General features: G+C 43.4%; 3 protein-coding genes across 3 annotated transcripts; 1 reads left to right on the top strand and 2 right to left on the bottom strand.

Annotated features, from left to right (window-relative positions):
* Nucleotides 1-2042: 2042 nt before the first annotated feature.
* ETH_00023480 (uncharacterized protein) lies at nt 2043-3431 on the bottom strand (the record flags this gene model as incomplete). The annotated part of the gene is made up of 3 exons (XM_013377460.1): nt 2043-2643; nt 2803-3093; nt 3343-3431. The coding sequence occupies 3 exons, from the start codon at nt 3429-3431 to the stop codon at nt 2043-2045; spliced, it is 981 nt and encodes a 326-aa protein (XP_013232914.1).
* A 2353-nt stretch (nt 3432-5784) lies between these two features.
* Nucleotides 5785-6243, bottom strand: ETH_00023475 (uncharacterized protein; the record flags this gene model as incomplete). Its single annotated transcript, XM_013377459.1, has 2 exons — nt 5785-5965; nt 6104-6243. The coding sequence occupies 2 exons, from the start codon at nt 6241-6243 to the stop codon at nt 5785-5787; spliced, it is 321 nt and encodes a 106-aa protein (XP_013232913.1).
* Nucleotides 6244-10367: 4124 nt separating this feature from the next.
* Nucleotides 10368-14331, top strand: ETH_00023470 (hypothtetical protein, conserved, putative; the record flags this gene model as incomplete). The annotated part of the gene is made up of 4 exons (XM_013377458.1): nt 10368-11051; nt 13412-13723; nt 13935-14072; nt 14257-14331. 4 exons carry the CDS (start codon nt 10368-10370, stop codon nt 14329-14331), a joined length of 1209 nt encoding a protein of 402 aa, XP_013232912.1.
* Nucleotides 14332-15278: the final 947 nt, after the last annotated feature.

Below are 15278 nucleotides of genomic sequence, written 5' to 3'. Positions count from 1 at the left end.
GGGTTTGATACCACGGAAAATGGAGTTTCCTTGTTTCACGCCAAACATGCCTGCATGCTCCGAAGTTGGGAGCAAAAGGCTCAAACACAAATCCGCGAAACAAGCAATAGCTATCAGGTTTTCGCTTCATTCTGCGGCTCAGTGTCAGTGCAGTCCATCCATGTGGCATCGGGGTAGCACAGGGCCGCTTCTGTTTGCTTACGCCTTGCGTGTCATCATGACAACTTCTTGCTTTCTCTGACTTACTGGAATCAAGCAACAGTTAATAAATGGGTGGCGAAAAATTGGCTAGATGTGGGAGTGATTGGTATTTGTTTTGCTTTATAAAGCTTGATACGTCATATGTCAGCGGTCCACAGTGCAGCTCATTATCGCTGGACACAAGTGGCAACTTTCATACTTTCCTAACCTCCCTTTTCCGCTATACACATGCGTTTCGTTTCACGCTCTGCAGTAGCTTCACGTTGTGAGGCACTGAACTGCCAGTATGCGGGCTGAAGACATTTTTTCTTGCGATTCTTTACGGAAACCTTTCTAGAAAAAAGCAGATCGGAAGGTTACATTGGTAGAGTCAATGTGTTGGCGCGGCCCACTGGCGCTAGTTCCTTCACGTGCGAGTGTACACCAGCACTAGTTACACTAGCAGTGAGCTTGCTAAGTGGAAGCTAACATAGGATGAATATTTAATTCACGGTCTGTCATCGCAGGAAGGTTTCTGTGCTGGCACCCAGCAGTTCAGACATCTGAGCAAAGGCACGTTTCATTATGGGGTTCCCTTCTTCAGCTGAGCCTAGAGGACAAAAGGGTGTTTTCTGGTTGAAATGCATGCCTACTGACGAGCTTACTCGGTCTGCAGCAAACAGCCTTGCCTCGAGTGCCAGTTGTACCTCAGCAGTGACTCCCTGCTGCTCATTTGTCAACACACAAAGTTGCTGCTTCATCACTGCTTTCCTCTTTCAATCAGAAATTCCATCACAGCATGGGGTCAAGTGAAGCAATCAATACGCATTATGCGCCATTTATGTAATTACGTGCAGGAACGTTCACGTGGCGCGGCTACCACGGTTGCGTTTCCTGTTACAGCACCAGAAACAATTTTTGCTTAGACACAGATTTCGGTACTTTTCCATAATTTGCAGCTCATTCCAAATCATTGTTTCCTACGGTTCCATTCTGGCGCCACTGAGGGTGCCTTAAAACATTTTTAGAAATGTGCGTGCTGTATGGAGGGGGCCGTTTACCCCAAAAGTGATGAGGCACTAGGCGTTTTTCATGTCGGCCCGAAAGGGAGACAGAAAATAGGATTGGATATTTCTAGCTACTCTGCTGAAAGCGCCAGTTGCTACTGCTTCCGAATTGTTTTTGCATCTGTTTATTTGCCCTAGTGTGCAGGGAACGTCTAGCCATAATTTGTATCATGGAGTAGTAGAATAAGTTCATCTTCGAGAAAAAATAGAGTGGGTCCAGTGGTATCTTCTGGTAGTTGGCTCAGCATGATTCTTATGGTGAAATGTAGGCGTGAAACCAAGAGAGCTGCGGCAGCCCCAGGCGCACCATTTTAGGCGCAAGAGAGCAGCATGTGCATCGCCTGGAGGACCCCTGCCAGGTTTTGTTTCGTTTCAAGAATGTGCATGCAGCTCCCTGCTTTTCTAGGCTGGTCTACAAGGGGCAAGGGTCAACCAGCAACTCAAGAATATTTGCCAGACGCCTGTGCTGGTAACACACTGATTTGTTTGCAGCCACATATGTTCACACCTTTCAACACCCCACCTTCATCCGTGTTCACTCTAGATAATGAAGGGTTGTAAGCACATCTTAGGCTGTTACTTCCCGTGCACACACGCTTAGGCGCTCCGCGTAGCCAGTCACGAAAACATTTGAATTTTCGTGACTCACTGAAGAGCAGATGCTGTAGTGCGCGGGATCCACTTATTAGGGCATTCGGCATCTAGAGGCCGGAGCCTTACGTGCGTGCAGCCCTAAGCTTGACATGCTTAGTGGAGCTTTCCCTCGTTATCTATTTAGCTAACAGCGCAAACGCCTTAGGCAGATGCCTGCTTGCGGCTAGTGGTAGAAACATAGCCTGGATGAGACTTTCTGAAGTCTGCCATCCGTGGAGAGCTGCACTGCCCGTTTCTAGACTCTTGGCAGGCATCACAGTAGCACTGCACTTCAACGTTTCGGAGGCAACCAACTTGACTGCACATGGGGCAGTGGGGTCTTCGGTACTTCGACGAAATGTTTTCATTGCTGGAGCACCGCGAAGGAGGATTCGGCCTGCACGGTTTATTTCTCTGGCGCTTGCACGGAAGGTTGCAGGGATGCTGATTCGGAGTTGACTCCACAGTGGCTTCAGTTGGCGCCACGTCCTTGTTGCTTTCTCCGTGAGCAATCGACTTGCGAGATTCTGTTCTGCAGCTGTTGCAGGATTTGGTGGACTCTGTTTTCTTAAGTCCACTGGGCACATCTCTTGTGGGTGGCGTTTGCTCAGTCACCTCGGACTTCCGTGACTCCACAGCTTGGTTGGTGCCACTTGAGCCTCCCCTCTTCAAGTTGCTGGACTCACTCTTGACCACTGTGCTCACTGTAGACACATCTGCAGTGGAGCGGTTGCTTGCGCTTGCCTTTCGCTGGTCTCGCCTCCTGCAGTCGAGAGCGCAACCAGAAGGCATGCGAAGCAGCTGCTCGCTTTCCAGGGGCAGCGGCAAAATTTTCTCAAATGACGCCTCATTAAGTTACAAAAAGAAAGCTAGAAGGGAATGGAGTCTGTGCTTTTATTTGGTGCCAGTCACTAGTACTTACGCAGCGCTGCGGCTTCTTGTCATTGCAAGTTTCGTCGTGAAAGTTTCGCAAGTTTCCCTCTCCGCTCGACGCGCAGCCATGCGCGGGGAGGAGCAACGAGGCTTTCCAGAAGAGCATTGGTAGCAGTGGCAGCGGCAGTCGAGGCCGGGTCTCAGGGCCTCGCCAAAGCCGCACTTTTCGCAGTGAGGCCGCAGGACTTCCGGCTCTTCTGGCGCCAACAGCCGACGGCTTCTCGTGGAAGTTCTGGTTCCCGTTACCTTCGTTTTAGATCCAGCTTTTCCCGCGGAATCCCTGGGCAAAGGCAGCATGTAGGTCTGCGCTGGAGTGTGTTTGGGATGCATTTATTAGCTGTAACAAGGAAACTGCCAGTGTTGCATAGCAGAGATGGTGGGCTTAACCAGTAGGTGTGAGCAAACTTGCATTTTTCCACTCAAAAATGCTCTCTAAATGCACAGAAAATTAGCACTTTTGAAATTTATGTGGAAAAGTCCCCAATGAGGGAGCACTCAAATGGTTGGGTGCAGCGTCTTGGGTGCTCACCTTTCTGGATTCTCCACTTGACAGTAGAATGAGCCCGTGATGGTGGTTGTGGGCCCCTTAGAGGCTCTTGAAGAAGCTCTCGATGGCATTTTCTGAGTTGAATTTGTTGTTGTGTCTGCCACAACGTAACCGCCACAGTGATCCCTGTTTCAAGTGTTCAGAGCAGCCTTAATTTTTGGCCTCCAGCACATGGAAGGAAGGAACTGTAGACGGAACAATGCTAATTGACTGAAATTAATCCTTTTAATACAAGTTTTTTAGCTAGAAAGGCGCGTTTCAAATCGATGCTGTGCAAAGGGAGGGATGCGCCTTTCATGCCGGTGCGGCGATCACTTGCGAAGCCTGCACGGTGGCTAGTATTCTTGACTTACTTATTCCCTCTTGAAAGCTCTAAAGTAAGCAGCAATGCAACAGAGGTTTCAGGGAAACACTAAGTTTGTTCCAAGTTTCAACAGCCAGTTCTCGGCGGAGGCTAGCGGCCTCCACCGAGAGCTCCGCTCTCAGGTGCGCCTAGTGACCTCAGCAAAGGCACTGCCACCGAAAGCCCCCTTTTTTGCAATCATAGCAGCCAACGTCTCTCGTGGAAATTGTCAGTTGATTTGCGCTGAATATTTGGCTATTATACCTGGTAGTACCTTTCGGTGCTTGGTACAGTTGGGTATAGGAACCAGGGTTACCAACACATGTACGAGCAGACACAAGGAGCTAGTGGCATCTCACAACAGTTCGCGATGTGCCGAGCAACCTTTCCAATTTCCGTTTTCTTTTCTTTTTCTAGATAAAAATTTTGAAAATCTAGATGTGCTTCATTTTGGCAACGTGTATTATTTAATGGTACCGTACTTCACACTAGTCGAGTTCCTAGGCACTGCCCAAACACCCACATGCCATTTGCGTCTTTGCTTAATTGGTCACTCACGGACAGCCAGATCCAATGGCTAAAGAATGGCTATAAAATACGTCTATACTGTGTCCAATTAGATTTCTTGTAGTCCAGGGGCAGAGCTTGAGTGTTGCCCCATCAGTAAACAAAAGGAGAAGCGCACTGAAACGCATTATATGCTTTATGGGAGATAACGTACTTTAATATCGTCGATAGCTGCCACAGTACTCCTGGAGAACCACCGTGGCTTTTGCATGCAAAAGCATATGGTGCCACGAAACCAAGCTGCTCGAGGATAGCGAAGCCTACAGTGCTCCATTAAATACTTCACATACTAGCGATCTATCGCAAAAACTGCCAAAAGACTTATCATTTTGTGTTAATTCTATCTGCATGGAACAACATAGCTCATCCTACTGTTAATAAACTTGGGATTTCGCGTTCTGGCGAGGTCAGCACACAAGAGTCACGAACAAGCACCCCCAGGCTCTATACTACAATGATAACATTACCAATTAAGACCTTTGGTAGCCGTCTTTGGATCACGCAGCTACGGGGACCTATCCCCAGCCTAGCTGCAGCAAATGCTAGATTCCCACAGACTAATACCTTTTTCCCACGGAAACTGAATTAACATGCCAAGTTTTTGCCTCTAAGGGCCCAGTCATGCGGTGTGTCTGACCTTAAATCAAAAAGCAGAGCCAGATGATACAGAGTAGCAGTATATTGGCTGATATCGGTGGCTTCTTTGCAGTGAAACGCGTGTCGGCCGTGGGACTTGCTTTCATAATTACCAGCGAATCTTCATTACACATGACCGATTCGCAGATATAAGCCAAAATGAGTACTCCGGAAGAAACTGATTCATTAAAATAGGGAAAGTGCACCATTAAAGCAGAGTTTAGCCTGTATTCACGTTCCGGTTCGAAAGAGCCAGTAATCTAATTGCATGCATTAAGACCACCCTCCAGGAGTTTCGGCGAGCGCTCATGCATTAAGTAAATTAAGAAAGCAGGTACCTGTAAAATGCTTTTGTGCAAGAGAGTAGGGACGTGAAGCTGCGTGAAAGTGATTCGACTTGCGAGGAAGTTCTTTCAACAACTACAACTTATTAGTTTCCAAACAACGCCTGTTTGAAAGCAATTTGACTTACAAAGAAGCTTCCTCATACAACCTTAGCTTTTGCGCTTCAAGCTAAACCTGTTGCATCCGGTTTATAGCTTTTTATCGTATGCTTTCTACCGCTTCCCCGATCACTTGGGACTTTACATAGCCCCCAAAACAGAGGACTACGTGCCACCTCAGAAACTCGTAGAGTTCACCAATTACTTGAATTCTCACTTCAAAGCATGCAGTCTGGACAAGGCAACAAAGGTCCTCAAGAATTAAAGGGAAGAAAACCTGATTTGGTTGGTAGCCCTTCACAGAGCCCGGAAAATCGCGCTAATTTAGCGCTACTGAACACAGTGCTCTAGTGTTGCTTTTCGGGCCATTTAGTCAGCAGCAGCAAAACAAAGGAGCAAGCTTAAGGTACTTTTAAGCTCGCCAACAACTCCTTTTTAGGAAGCATGGGATTCAACTGGCTGGTTCTGCCGGTCCTCGCTCGCCTCCGACTTCTTGGACTTGTGTGGATGTATCCCAAATGACTTCAGCATTTCCACAAAGTTACACTTGTCTGCTTCGTTTTCCAAAAGCAGCGGAATACAGCTTTCCGTTTTGGAAATATGAAGGCCAACTGCCCTGCATGCACCATGTTGCAGAACTGCTACTACTCAGCTTGAGGGCTTTCGCTAACCGCGCAGAAACTTTGTATTTAGCCTCTGCAGACTGCCATACTTGCATGTTTTGGTAAGCCAAATTAAAGGAGAGAAAGCTTACAAAGGCTCTTGGGCAAAATCTCCCTGGGTTTCCACTCGCGCGAGCTGCTGCGGGGTTGTTAGAATGTTCTTAACTGTGTTGAATGGCACCCAGCGCGATTTTTCCTGAGCGTTCGCAGAACCTTTGGAGCCACATCTCATTGCAAATTTCCATCCCTTATCACTTCACCATTTCATAGTGCTATGAAAGCATTAACTCCGCGAAAGCAGTCCTAGAATCATCTAGTTGCTTCCTAAAGGCTTCCATTGCATCAGTTGGGGAGTGGAAACAGTGGAGTAGGCTGTACACTAGCTTTGGAATGGAGCTTCAGTGACATTTATGTGGTGAAATAGAGAAAAAACACTAAAGCAAACTTACACCGTTGCGGAGCCTCAGCGAACGGGCCGTAGTGTCCAAGTGGAGAGTGCAAGCCATATTCTTACCATTCTGAATAGCCAAGCAGCGCCGCAAAGTAAAAGAATATTTTATTAAAGGAGGCCAGGAATTAAAATGGACTTTTATAAATGTAAGTGCTGCTAGAATTCAGACTACATAGCAACTTCTGCTTTTCGCCAAACCTGCAAAACGACTTGAATGGGGATGCCCTCAGCTTCCATGCGCTTCATAAATTGCTTAACAGCAGCTTCACTGCCCTGAAAGCAGCCCAACAAATCCCAACTCATTCTTTGGTAAATTAAAACAGCCATTTAGCAATTTTGAACTCTGCAGAAATTTTCCAGGTGTGCTGTCCCTCGGGCTAAGAACGCCGCCAGGCTGCATTGAGCTTTCGCAAGTTAAGTTTACTTCGACCGGCGTAAATTAATTCTATATAGCTGTGCGAATTAATGCCATGTAATTCTGCAAAATAATGCTACTTTGAGGACAAACAAAGCTTGATTACTCGTAGAGCTTTGTTGGACTAGTTGCTAAAGACTTCATAACGAATCCAACATCTGCGCATCCAGTGGCAGAGTCTGCAGAAGATCTTTCTACTATTCTGGCTGCTAGCCCAGCCTTCTTTGAGGGAATATATTTAAAACATAAAATGTTCTTGCCCAAGAAAGTGCAAAAGAACTTTTTATGTTTGAAATAGATTTTCTAAACATAAAAGTGTTTCTGGGGCGGACCCCATAGGTAATGCCTTGTACGTGTATCCAGCAACACAGGCTCTTGTAAAAGTCATATGCCGCTACAAAATTTGAACTATATTGCGGGAAACTAAAGATGAAAAGATGAAGAGGATGCTTCTTTTGTCCTACGGAACCTACCGGCTCTTGGTGAGTGATGTAGCAGCAAGAGTTTCCCATTGTTTTGGCAGCAGCAACACAAGAATGACCATGGAAATCTACGGAAAATGAGCCTGGCCGTGGCCAGCCCGGCTGCAGCTCTGCGAGCTGGTGTTCAGTTCTTTTTATATCCTAAAAATTGCTTCAAAATAAATGCTTTATCTCCCGAGAATGCCGCGGCGAAGTTTTCCGCAAAACAGCGCCGCCTAAGTCTTTCAAGCTCCCTTCTACAGTCCTGTTCCTTTTTCAAAAGTTTATGTATTTTCTAAAGGTGAAAAATAGCTAAGAAACAAATGCATGCAGGGGAGAAAAGGTTTCGCGAGTGTCGACGCACTGCGCCGTGCGCCGAACCCCAGCCCAGAATTGGCTATTTTCGCCGCTTCTCGCCCATAAACAATCAAATTATTATCCCGATAATGCACAGATTTGCTTTAATTGAATATATTTAGAAGCCTGGAGTTCAAACTGCGCAAGAAATCGCATGTGCACGGTGCGCCGCCTGTCCATCGCAGGGTCACCTTCGCAGAGGGTTCCTCTTTGCCGAAAACGAAGAAATATCCCATTGAGCACACTTAATAATGTTTTGAAAGTATTACATTTGTTTGTAATGTTTACAAAATGAAGATTTGCTGCTTAGAAGTGTTTAAAGAAGGCGAAAACGCAAAGCCCTGGAATACACATGCCCGCGCCTTCCGCTCAGGCCAAACCACAGACCACTGATTTTTCCTCAGTGGCTTTGAAACAGAAAATTCACAAATATTTTGCATTTATAAAATAAATTTATTTTTTAAATCCCTCTTGAAGCTGCTGAGAGCAAGAATAATGAGGGTTGCTCTATGATGAACCCTCATTAGTAAACCCCGAAATCCCAAACCCTAGAGCCTAACTCAAAACCCTCAGCCCTAAACCCTAAACGCGGGCTCAAACCCTTTTACAGCAACCAGAAACAAATTATGAGCTGCAACTCACTTAAATGCAACAGCGTCTTCATACGGCAACCCTTTGATGCACAGTTATGTGATCCTAAACCCTAAACAAACTCTAGACCCTAAATCCTAAACCCTACGCAACAAAAGCCTAACAATTAGCTTAAATTCTGGTTTTAAACACTCCTGCAAAGTACTTTACTTAGCAGCAGCAGCACTCTCCAGCAGCCAGCAGAATGTTCCCTGAACTGCTCTTTCCATTACATTCATTTGCAATTTTTTTCCCTTTTAAAGCAGGTAGAGAGAAAAGTAGATTTGATGAAAGTAACTTTTTTATTTCGACACTTATATTTGTGTCTTCTTTTAAGTCTTGATTAATAATAAACGAAAGACCATTGATGCATGCATGCATGCATGGGCTTCAGCTTTAGCCTTCTCTGACACATGCCAGGTAGCAGCAGCAGCAGCAACAACAGTAGCTGCTGCTGCTGCTGCTTAGCTGCTGTCCGTACATCCAAACCTGAATCTTATTTCATTGTATTAACACCCAATTCTACTTGTCTATATATGCACCGGTCCTTTAGTTATTTGCACAATTAAAACTTTATTTAATCAATTTATTGAACTATTTTGTGATTTTTTTAATATATTTGTTCAGCCTAAGCTCCTCGGCTGTACGTACACTGGGCTGTATGTACACCCGCTTCGCTGTATCTTCCCTCGTGCTGCTGCTTTATCTAATTCAGTTTTCATTTATATTTTCTGTTTATAATGCCAGCTTCCGTTTTTTGTTCCTCTATGTCTGCATTTGAATGCTTTTCAGGAAAGCCTTTGGCAAAAGAATTTACAAAAAAAGGGAAAAAGTGTATTTGCATTATGCACAGACTGTACGTACAGTTACTTCGTTTATTACACTTTCAATGATAGAAATGTAAAGGTAAACGCAAATGCATGAATATGAAACAAAGATTTATTATATGCAAATATAAACTATATATATATACGCATACATATATTATATATATTCAAATTATATTTATGAAAATAAAACATCTATATTATCTACATATATATATATATATACACGTTAATCTGCACATATAGGTAATGCAAATTTACAAAGGCAATATGTGCAAAACATAGGGCCAGAAGTTCGGTCTAAAATAAACCTTCGCGAAAACAAAGAAGTAGAAAAAAAGGCGTGCAAAGGCAGTAAATATAAATTTATTATGCCTCAAACTTTTTCAAAAACTCAAAAGCATGCAGAAAAGATAAAGAGATGTGCGGCTAAAGATTTCCCTGCAATTAATAAACTCGAATATAATTGCGGATGGAAACTTTCCTATAATTGTAGACTTTAAGGCATATGTGTTTTTCGTCTCAACCAGCCAAATGAATTTGTTCAAGTTTTCTTTGAAGTGCCTTTGCAGCATTTGCAGACTCTATAATTTGGAGATGCACAATATTCATGAGCTCCTTTGTTTATATTTGCTTGTTCATGCATATTAAATAGTTTGTTTGAATGGATTTGTACAAGTTATGAGACAAAGAGCCTGATTTGCAGTGTAGAGACACACGCAGAAATGCACACCAGCAGTCATGACTGGTGCCTGTGTCTTCGAGAGCTCCTAAATTGCTCGTTTTCTCAATTTAATACTTTTAAATATTGTTATTAATTTGAAATATTATTTGTTTTGATTTTACCCGAGGGAGAAATCTGTTGCTTTCGTCCTTGAGCAAAGGCACGCAGTTGAAGTGTATGTACACTGGAGGCCAGCCACGCGCTGAACATAAATGGCTGTTTGGAATGCTTAGGAAGGTTTGTTCGACCAAATCAAAAAGGCTTTGTTTTATAATTCTTTTAGATATTATTTTGTCCCTAAAAGAAGAGAAAATATGCTGCATGCACCAAGCAGCAGCTAGGCTAGGGCTCACGAGGTCACCGGGGACCCGGTCACCTCGATTCGGCGACGGGAATGCACGAAAAAGTACATTGGTTTTATCATTTTGTTAATTTTTCCAATTTTAAATTAAATAATTACAATTTGAAGAGACAAAAATTTAACAACAACCATGGAAAACGCAGAGGGGGCCTGCCCCCCCTCCCTAGTGACAGAAGAACCAGCTGCAGCAACAGCAGCAGCAGCAGCAGCAGCAGCTGCTACACCTGAAGAAGGAACAAGTCAAAGTGGCATTGAAAGTCCCACTGCGACTTTCTCAGACTCAGTTTCGTCAGGTGTACATACACCCGAAACCCCAGGGGAGGATGAGGGCGAGCCCACCAGCCCAGAAACAGCAGCAGCAGCTGCAGCAACGGCAGTAGAGACAGAAGCAGCAGCAGCGGAGCCGGCAGACACAACGGGAACAGCAGTAGCAGAGCAGCAGGAAGATCCAGCAGCGGCAGCGGCAACAACCGAGGGAACAGCAGCAGCAGCCGAGACAGCAGCAGCAGCAGCAGCAGCAACAACTGTTGCTGAATCCCCAGCGTCAAACAACGCAGCAGAAGCAGCAGCAGCAGCAGTGGAAGCTGAGTCTGAGCCGGCAGAAACTGACCCTGAAGCAGCAGCAGCAGCAGCAGCAGCAGCAGCCGGAACAGAAGCACCGGCAGCAGCAGCAGAGGAAACAGCAGCAGCAGCAGCAGCAGCAGAAGATGTTGATGAAGGAGAAAGTTCAACAAAAGATCAAAATGAAGAAACTGACGGAGAGACAAAAACAAAAACAGAAAATGAAACAGAAGAACCTCCCGAGTGGTCAGAAGTTTGCAATTCAACATTTAAAAAAATAAATTATTTTAAATTTAAAATTAGAAACTAAACATTAAAAATTTAGGAATAATTTATTTCAAATTTTCTCGAATTAGCGAATGCATGCAGTTGAAGTTCCTTCTCTTTTCCACTTTATTTAACAATTTTAAAGGATTCAATTCTATTTAATTGAAATAATTAAATTAAATGTTTCAAAATTGCAAATATTTAATTATTTTAATTTATTTGTGTTTTTAATTTCCAAAAACTACCTTTTGGGGCTCACGGGCTTCCGGAAAGCATTTTGTTGCAACTAAAAAAATGTTTCGAAATTAAATTGAAAATTAAATTTTAAGTTATAATTATAATAATTATAATAATTATAATAATTATAATAAGTACAATAATTACGATTTAAATTACAATCATAGTTTTTCAATTGTTAATTTAACTTAAAGTTAACTAAAGATACAATTCCATTTCAAATCCAATTAAGCGATGTTTTTTTTTAATTGGCAACCCAAACCACAAAAAAGGGTTTTAAAGATTTTCAAAAAAACAGTTATTTGCTTTTTTATTTATTTCATTTATTAATTTATTTTAAAAAAAGACTAAACAAAAAGAATAAATAAAAAGCCCAAATGATTCTTTATTCACTTTTTTTTGCGCCAAAACAGCTCCACCACTTCTCCAACTTTTACTTTTTAAATCACTATTACTACTATTTATATTTATATTTATATTTATATTTATATTTATATTTATATTTATATTTATATTTATATTTATATTTATATTTATATTTATATTTATATTTATATTTATATTTATATTTATATTTATATTTATATTTATATTTATATTTATATTTATATTTATATTTATATTTATATTTATATTTATATTTATATTTATACCTATATTCATGTCTATATGTATACTATATTCATGTCTATATGTATATTTATATTTATATTTATATTTATGTTTATATTTATATTTATGTTTATATTTATAATTATTTTTATTTTTATTTCAGGACTCTCAAATTAAATATTGCTCCCGGAATAGACGGGATAATGGGAATATACATCAGAAAGCAAAACTTAAAAAGAATGGGTTTACTGGCTTTGGGGGCCCCCCAGGGGGCCCCTCAGGGGGCCCCCCAGGGGGCCCCTACGAAGGACCCGCAAGGGGGGCCCCCGGGGGGGGCCCCCGAGGGGCCCCTAGTACCCTTTAAAACGTTTTCGAAAAAGAATATACTTCAAGAGATTTCAAAAAGAGGAAAAGACTCCGACTGGAGTGAGCACAAGTCGATAATAAAGGCGAGTTTAAAAAAAGAAAAGTTTGTTTTCCAACAATTTAGGGTTTAGGGTTTCGAGAAACTCCAAACCCTAAATTGCTGCGGTGTACAGACACTGCAGCGGCCTCCCAGCTGTCTGTACACCCCGTGAACTGCTGAGGTGTACAGACACCCCAGCGGGCCCCCAGCTGTCTGTACACTCCATTTTTTTTTTGCGCTTTTTCTTTAAAGGCCTCTCCTCTTGATGAAATTATTCTTGTGAGAGATGATCAAAGAAACTATGGCGGGAACTTTTTGCTGCCTTTTACACAAGTCGCAAGCGAAGCCGTTGCCCAGGCAAACCCTAAACCCTAAACCCTAAACCCTAAACCCGAAAACCCAAGCTGTCCACCCTCCAGCCGAGACCCTAAACCCTAAACCCTAAAAGCTAGGCCCTAGAAGCTAAGCTCTCAAAGATAAAGGTAAAATGACAAGCCCTAAACCCTAGACCCAAAACCAAGCCCATGACCCAAAAGCCTAAACCCTGAACCCTAAATCCTAAACCCTAGTCCCGAGAGCCCAGGAAAAAAGCTGCAAACCACAGACTGCACTCAGCATTTCAGACTTCGATTTAATTCTTCTGTTTTTCAAAACTACTATTTTCTAATCCGACAAAAAGAAAAATTTTAATTTAAAAAATAAAAAGTAAATGGATTGCAGCACTCGGGTGCTGCTGCAGCTCTTTTTGCTGCTTTTCACTTCTTCACCTTTTCTCTTTTGCATTTATTTTTAAAATTAGAAAATAAAAAATAAATGCAAAAATAAAAATAAATAATAACGGCACTAAACGCAATTATAAAAGTTAAATGAAAGCAAAGACTTGCATTGAAAGAAAAACAAAAATAGAAATTATATTTCAAAAGGAAGAGCAATAAAGGTAATAATGCAGTTGAAAAAAAATAAAAATGAAAATAATAAATAATAAATAACAAATAATAAAAAATAAAAAATAAAAAATAAAAAATAAAAAAAAATAATAAATAATAAATGAAAATATTAACTAATTATTTGAAATAATATTTTACCCACAGGCACTGGAAGAGGCGCGAGCTGCTGCTGCTGCAGCACGAGGGGAAGCTGCTGCTGCTGAGCTCCTGGCAGCAGCAGCAGCAGCAAAGCAGCAGCAGCGGGAGGAGGAGGCTGAGCTGCCTGTGACTCCGCGCGAGTTGTCTGCAGCAGCAGCAGCAGCAGCAGAAGCAACAGCAGCAGAAGTGGATGCCATGAACATTAAGAGCAAAAGAATTCCAATTAAAATATCTTTTGTCAAAAAAAAAGAAAACATTAAAGACTCCATCAACCTTCACCCATTTGCTGACAGAGTTCTAGCACTCAAGGCGCCCAAGGTCTGCTGCTGCTGCTGCTGCCGCTGCCGCCGCTGCTGCTGCTGCTGCTGATGCTGTTGCTGTGGCTGCTGCTACTGCTGCTGCGTCTGCTGTTGCCGCTGTGACGGCTGCTGCTGTTGCTGTTGCGGCTGTTGCCACTGCGGCTGCTGCTACTACTGCAGCAGTTACTGCTGCTCCTGCTGCTGCTGCTGCTGCTGCTGTTGCTGCTCAGGACTCTTTGTGCGTGGATGTGAAGCAAGAACTGGACTTTGGGGTGCAAGCTGTAGCAGCAACAGCAGACTGCAGCACTCAAGCAGCAGGAGAAGCCCCTGCAACAAAAGAGATTCAACACGACGCAGACTCCTTCCTTGTAAACCCTAAACCCTAAACCCTAACCCCTAAACCCTACTTCTGCTGCTGCCGCGCTGCTGCCACTGCTGCTGCAGCTGCTACCGGTTCTGCCGCTGCTGCTGCCGCTGCTGTTGCTGCTGCTGCTTTTACTGCTCTTACTGCTGCTGCTTTTACTGCTCTTACTGCTGCTGCTGCTGCTGCAGAGGAAGCCTGGCGCACTGGCTGCTTCTTCTCGGAAAAGTTTTCAAACTTTCTTTTCCAAAGTCGCGAACATGTAAGATTTAAAAGAAATATAACTGAATCGAATTTAGACTAAAAAATAATAGCAGCGCCACATGCCGCATCTTGTGGCTAGCCAGCTAGCTAGCTAGCTAGCCACCTAGTTAGCTAGCTAGGTAGCTAGGTGGCTAGCCAGCTAGGCAGCTAGCTAGCTAGCCAGCTAGGTAGCTAGCTAGCTAGGTAGCTGGGTAGCTAGCTAGCTAGCTGGCCGGCTAGCTAGCTAGCTGGATAGTTATCTGCAAGCAAGCTGAAAGCTAGATCAGTGATCAGCTAACTAAGCAGTTACCTAGTTAGCTAGCCAGATAGCTAAATGGCTAGCTGGCTAAATGGCTAGCTAGCTAAATAGCTAGCTAGCTAAGCGGCTAGCTAGCTAAATAGCTAGCTAGCTAAGTGGCTAGCTAGCTAAATGGCTAGCTAGATAGGTGGCTAGCTACTTGGACAGCTAGCCAGCTAAATGCCCACCAAGGATTTCAGATGACTAACTAGCTACGTAGCTATGCAGCCATTTAGACAGCTAGCTAAATAGCTAGCTACCTGCCCGGCCGTTTAGCTAGCCAGCTAGCTAGCTAGCTAGCTAGCCATTTAACAAAAGTGTGCAGCTTCGTCACCTTGGACCCCCTCCCTTTGGTCAACTTTGCAGTAAACAGCAAAATAAAATGAAGATTTAATTCAAACAAAAATAAAAAACTTTATCAACTTTAAATAATCCAAACTTTGATTTAATGAAACTTTTTAATTTTCTTTTCAGGGTTGAAGAGGCACTGCAGCACAACGAAACCATCGACATTTTAAGAAGCTGCCAGCTGCAGCTGGGGGGCCCCCCGGGGGCCCCCGAGGGGCCCGCAGGGGCCCTCGGGGGGCCCCCGGGGGCCCCCGGGGGGCCCCCAAGGGCCCCTGGGGGGCCCCCATGAATTAGTGAAGACCCTCTGGAACTAAAAGAAGTTTA

Source organism: Eimeria tenella, genomic scaffold (genome assembly GCF_000499545.2).
Source record: "Eimeria tenella Houghton genomic scaffold, Eth_scaff53, whole genome shotgun sequence".
Taxonomy (NCBI): Eukaryota; Apicomplexa; class Conoidasida; order Eucoccidiorida; family Eimeriidae; genus Eimeria; species Eimeria tenella.
This window is presented reverse-complemented; position numbering and strand designations above follow the sequence as displayed.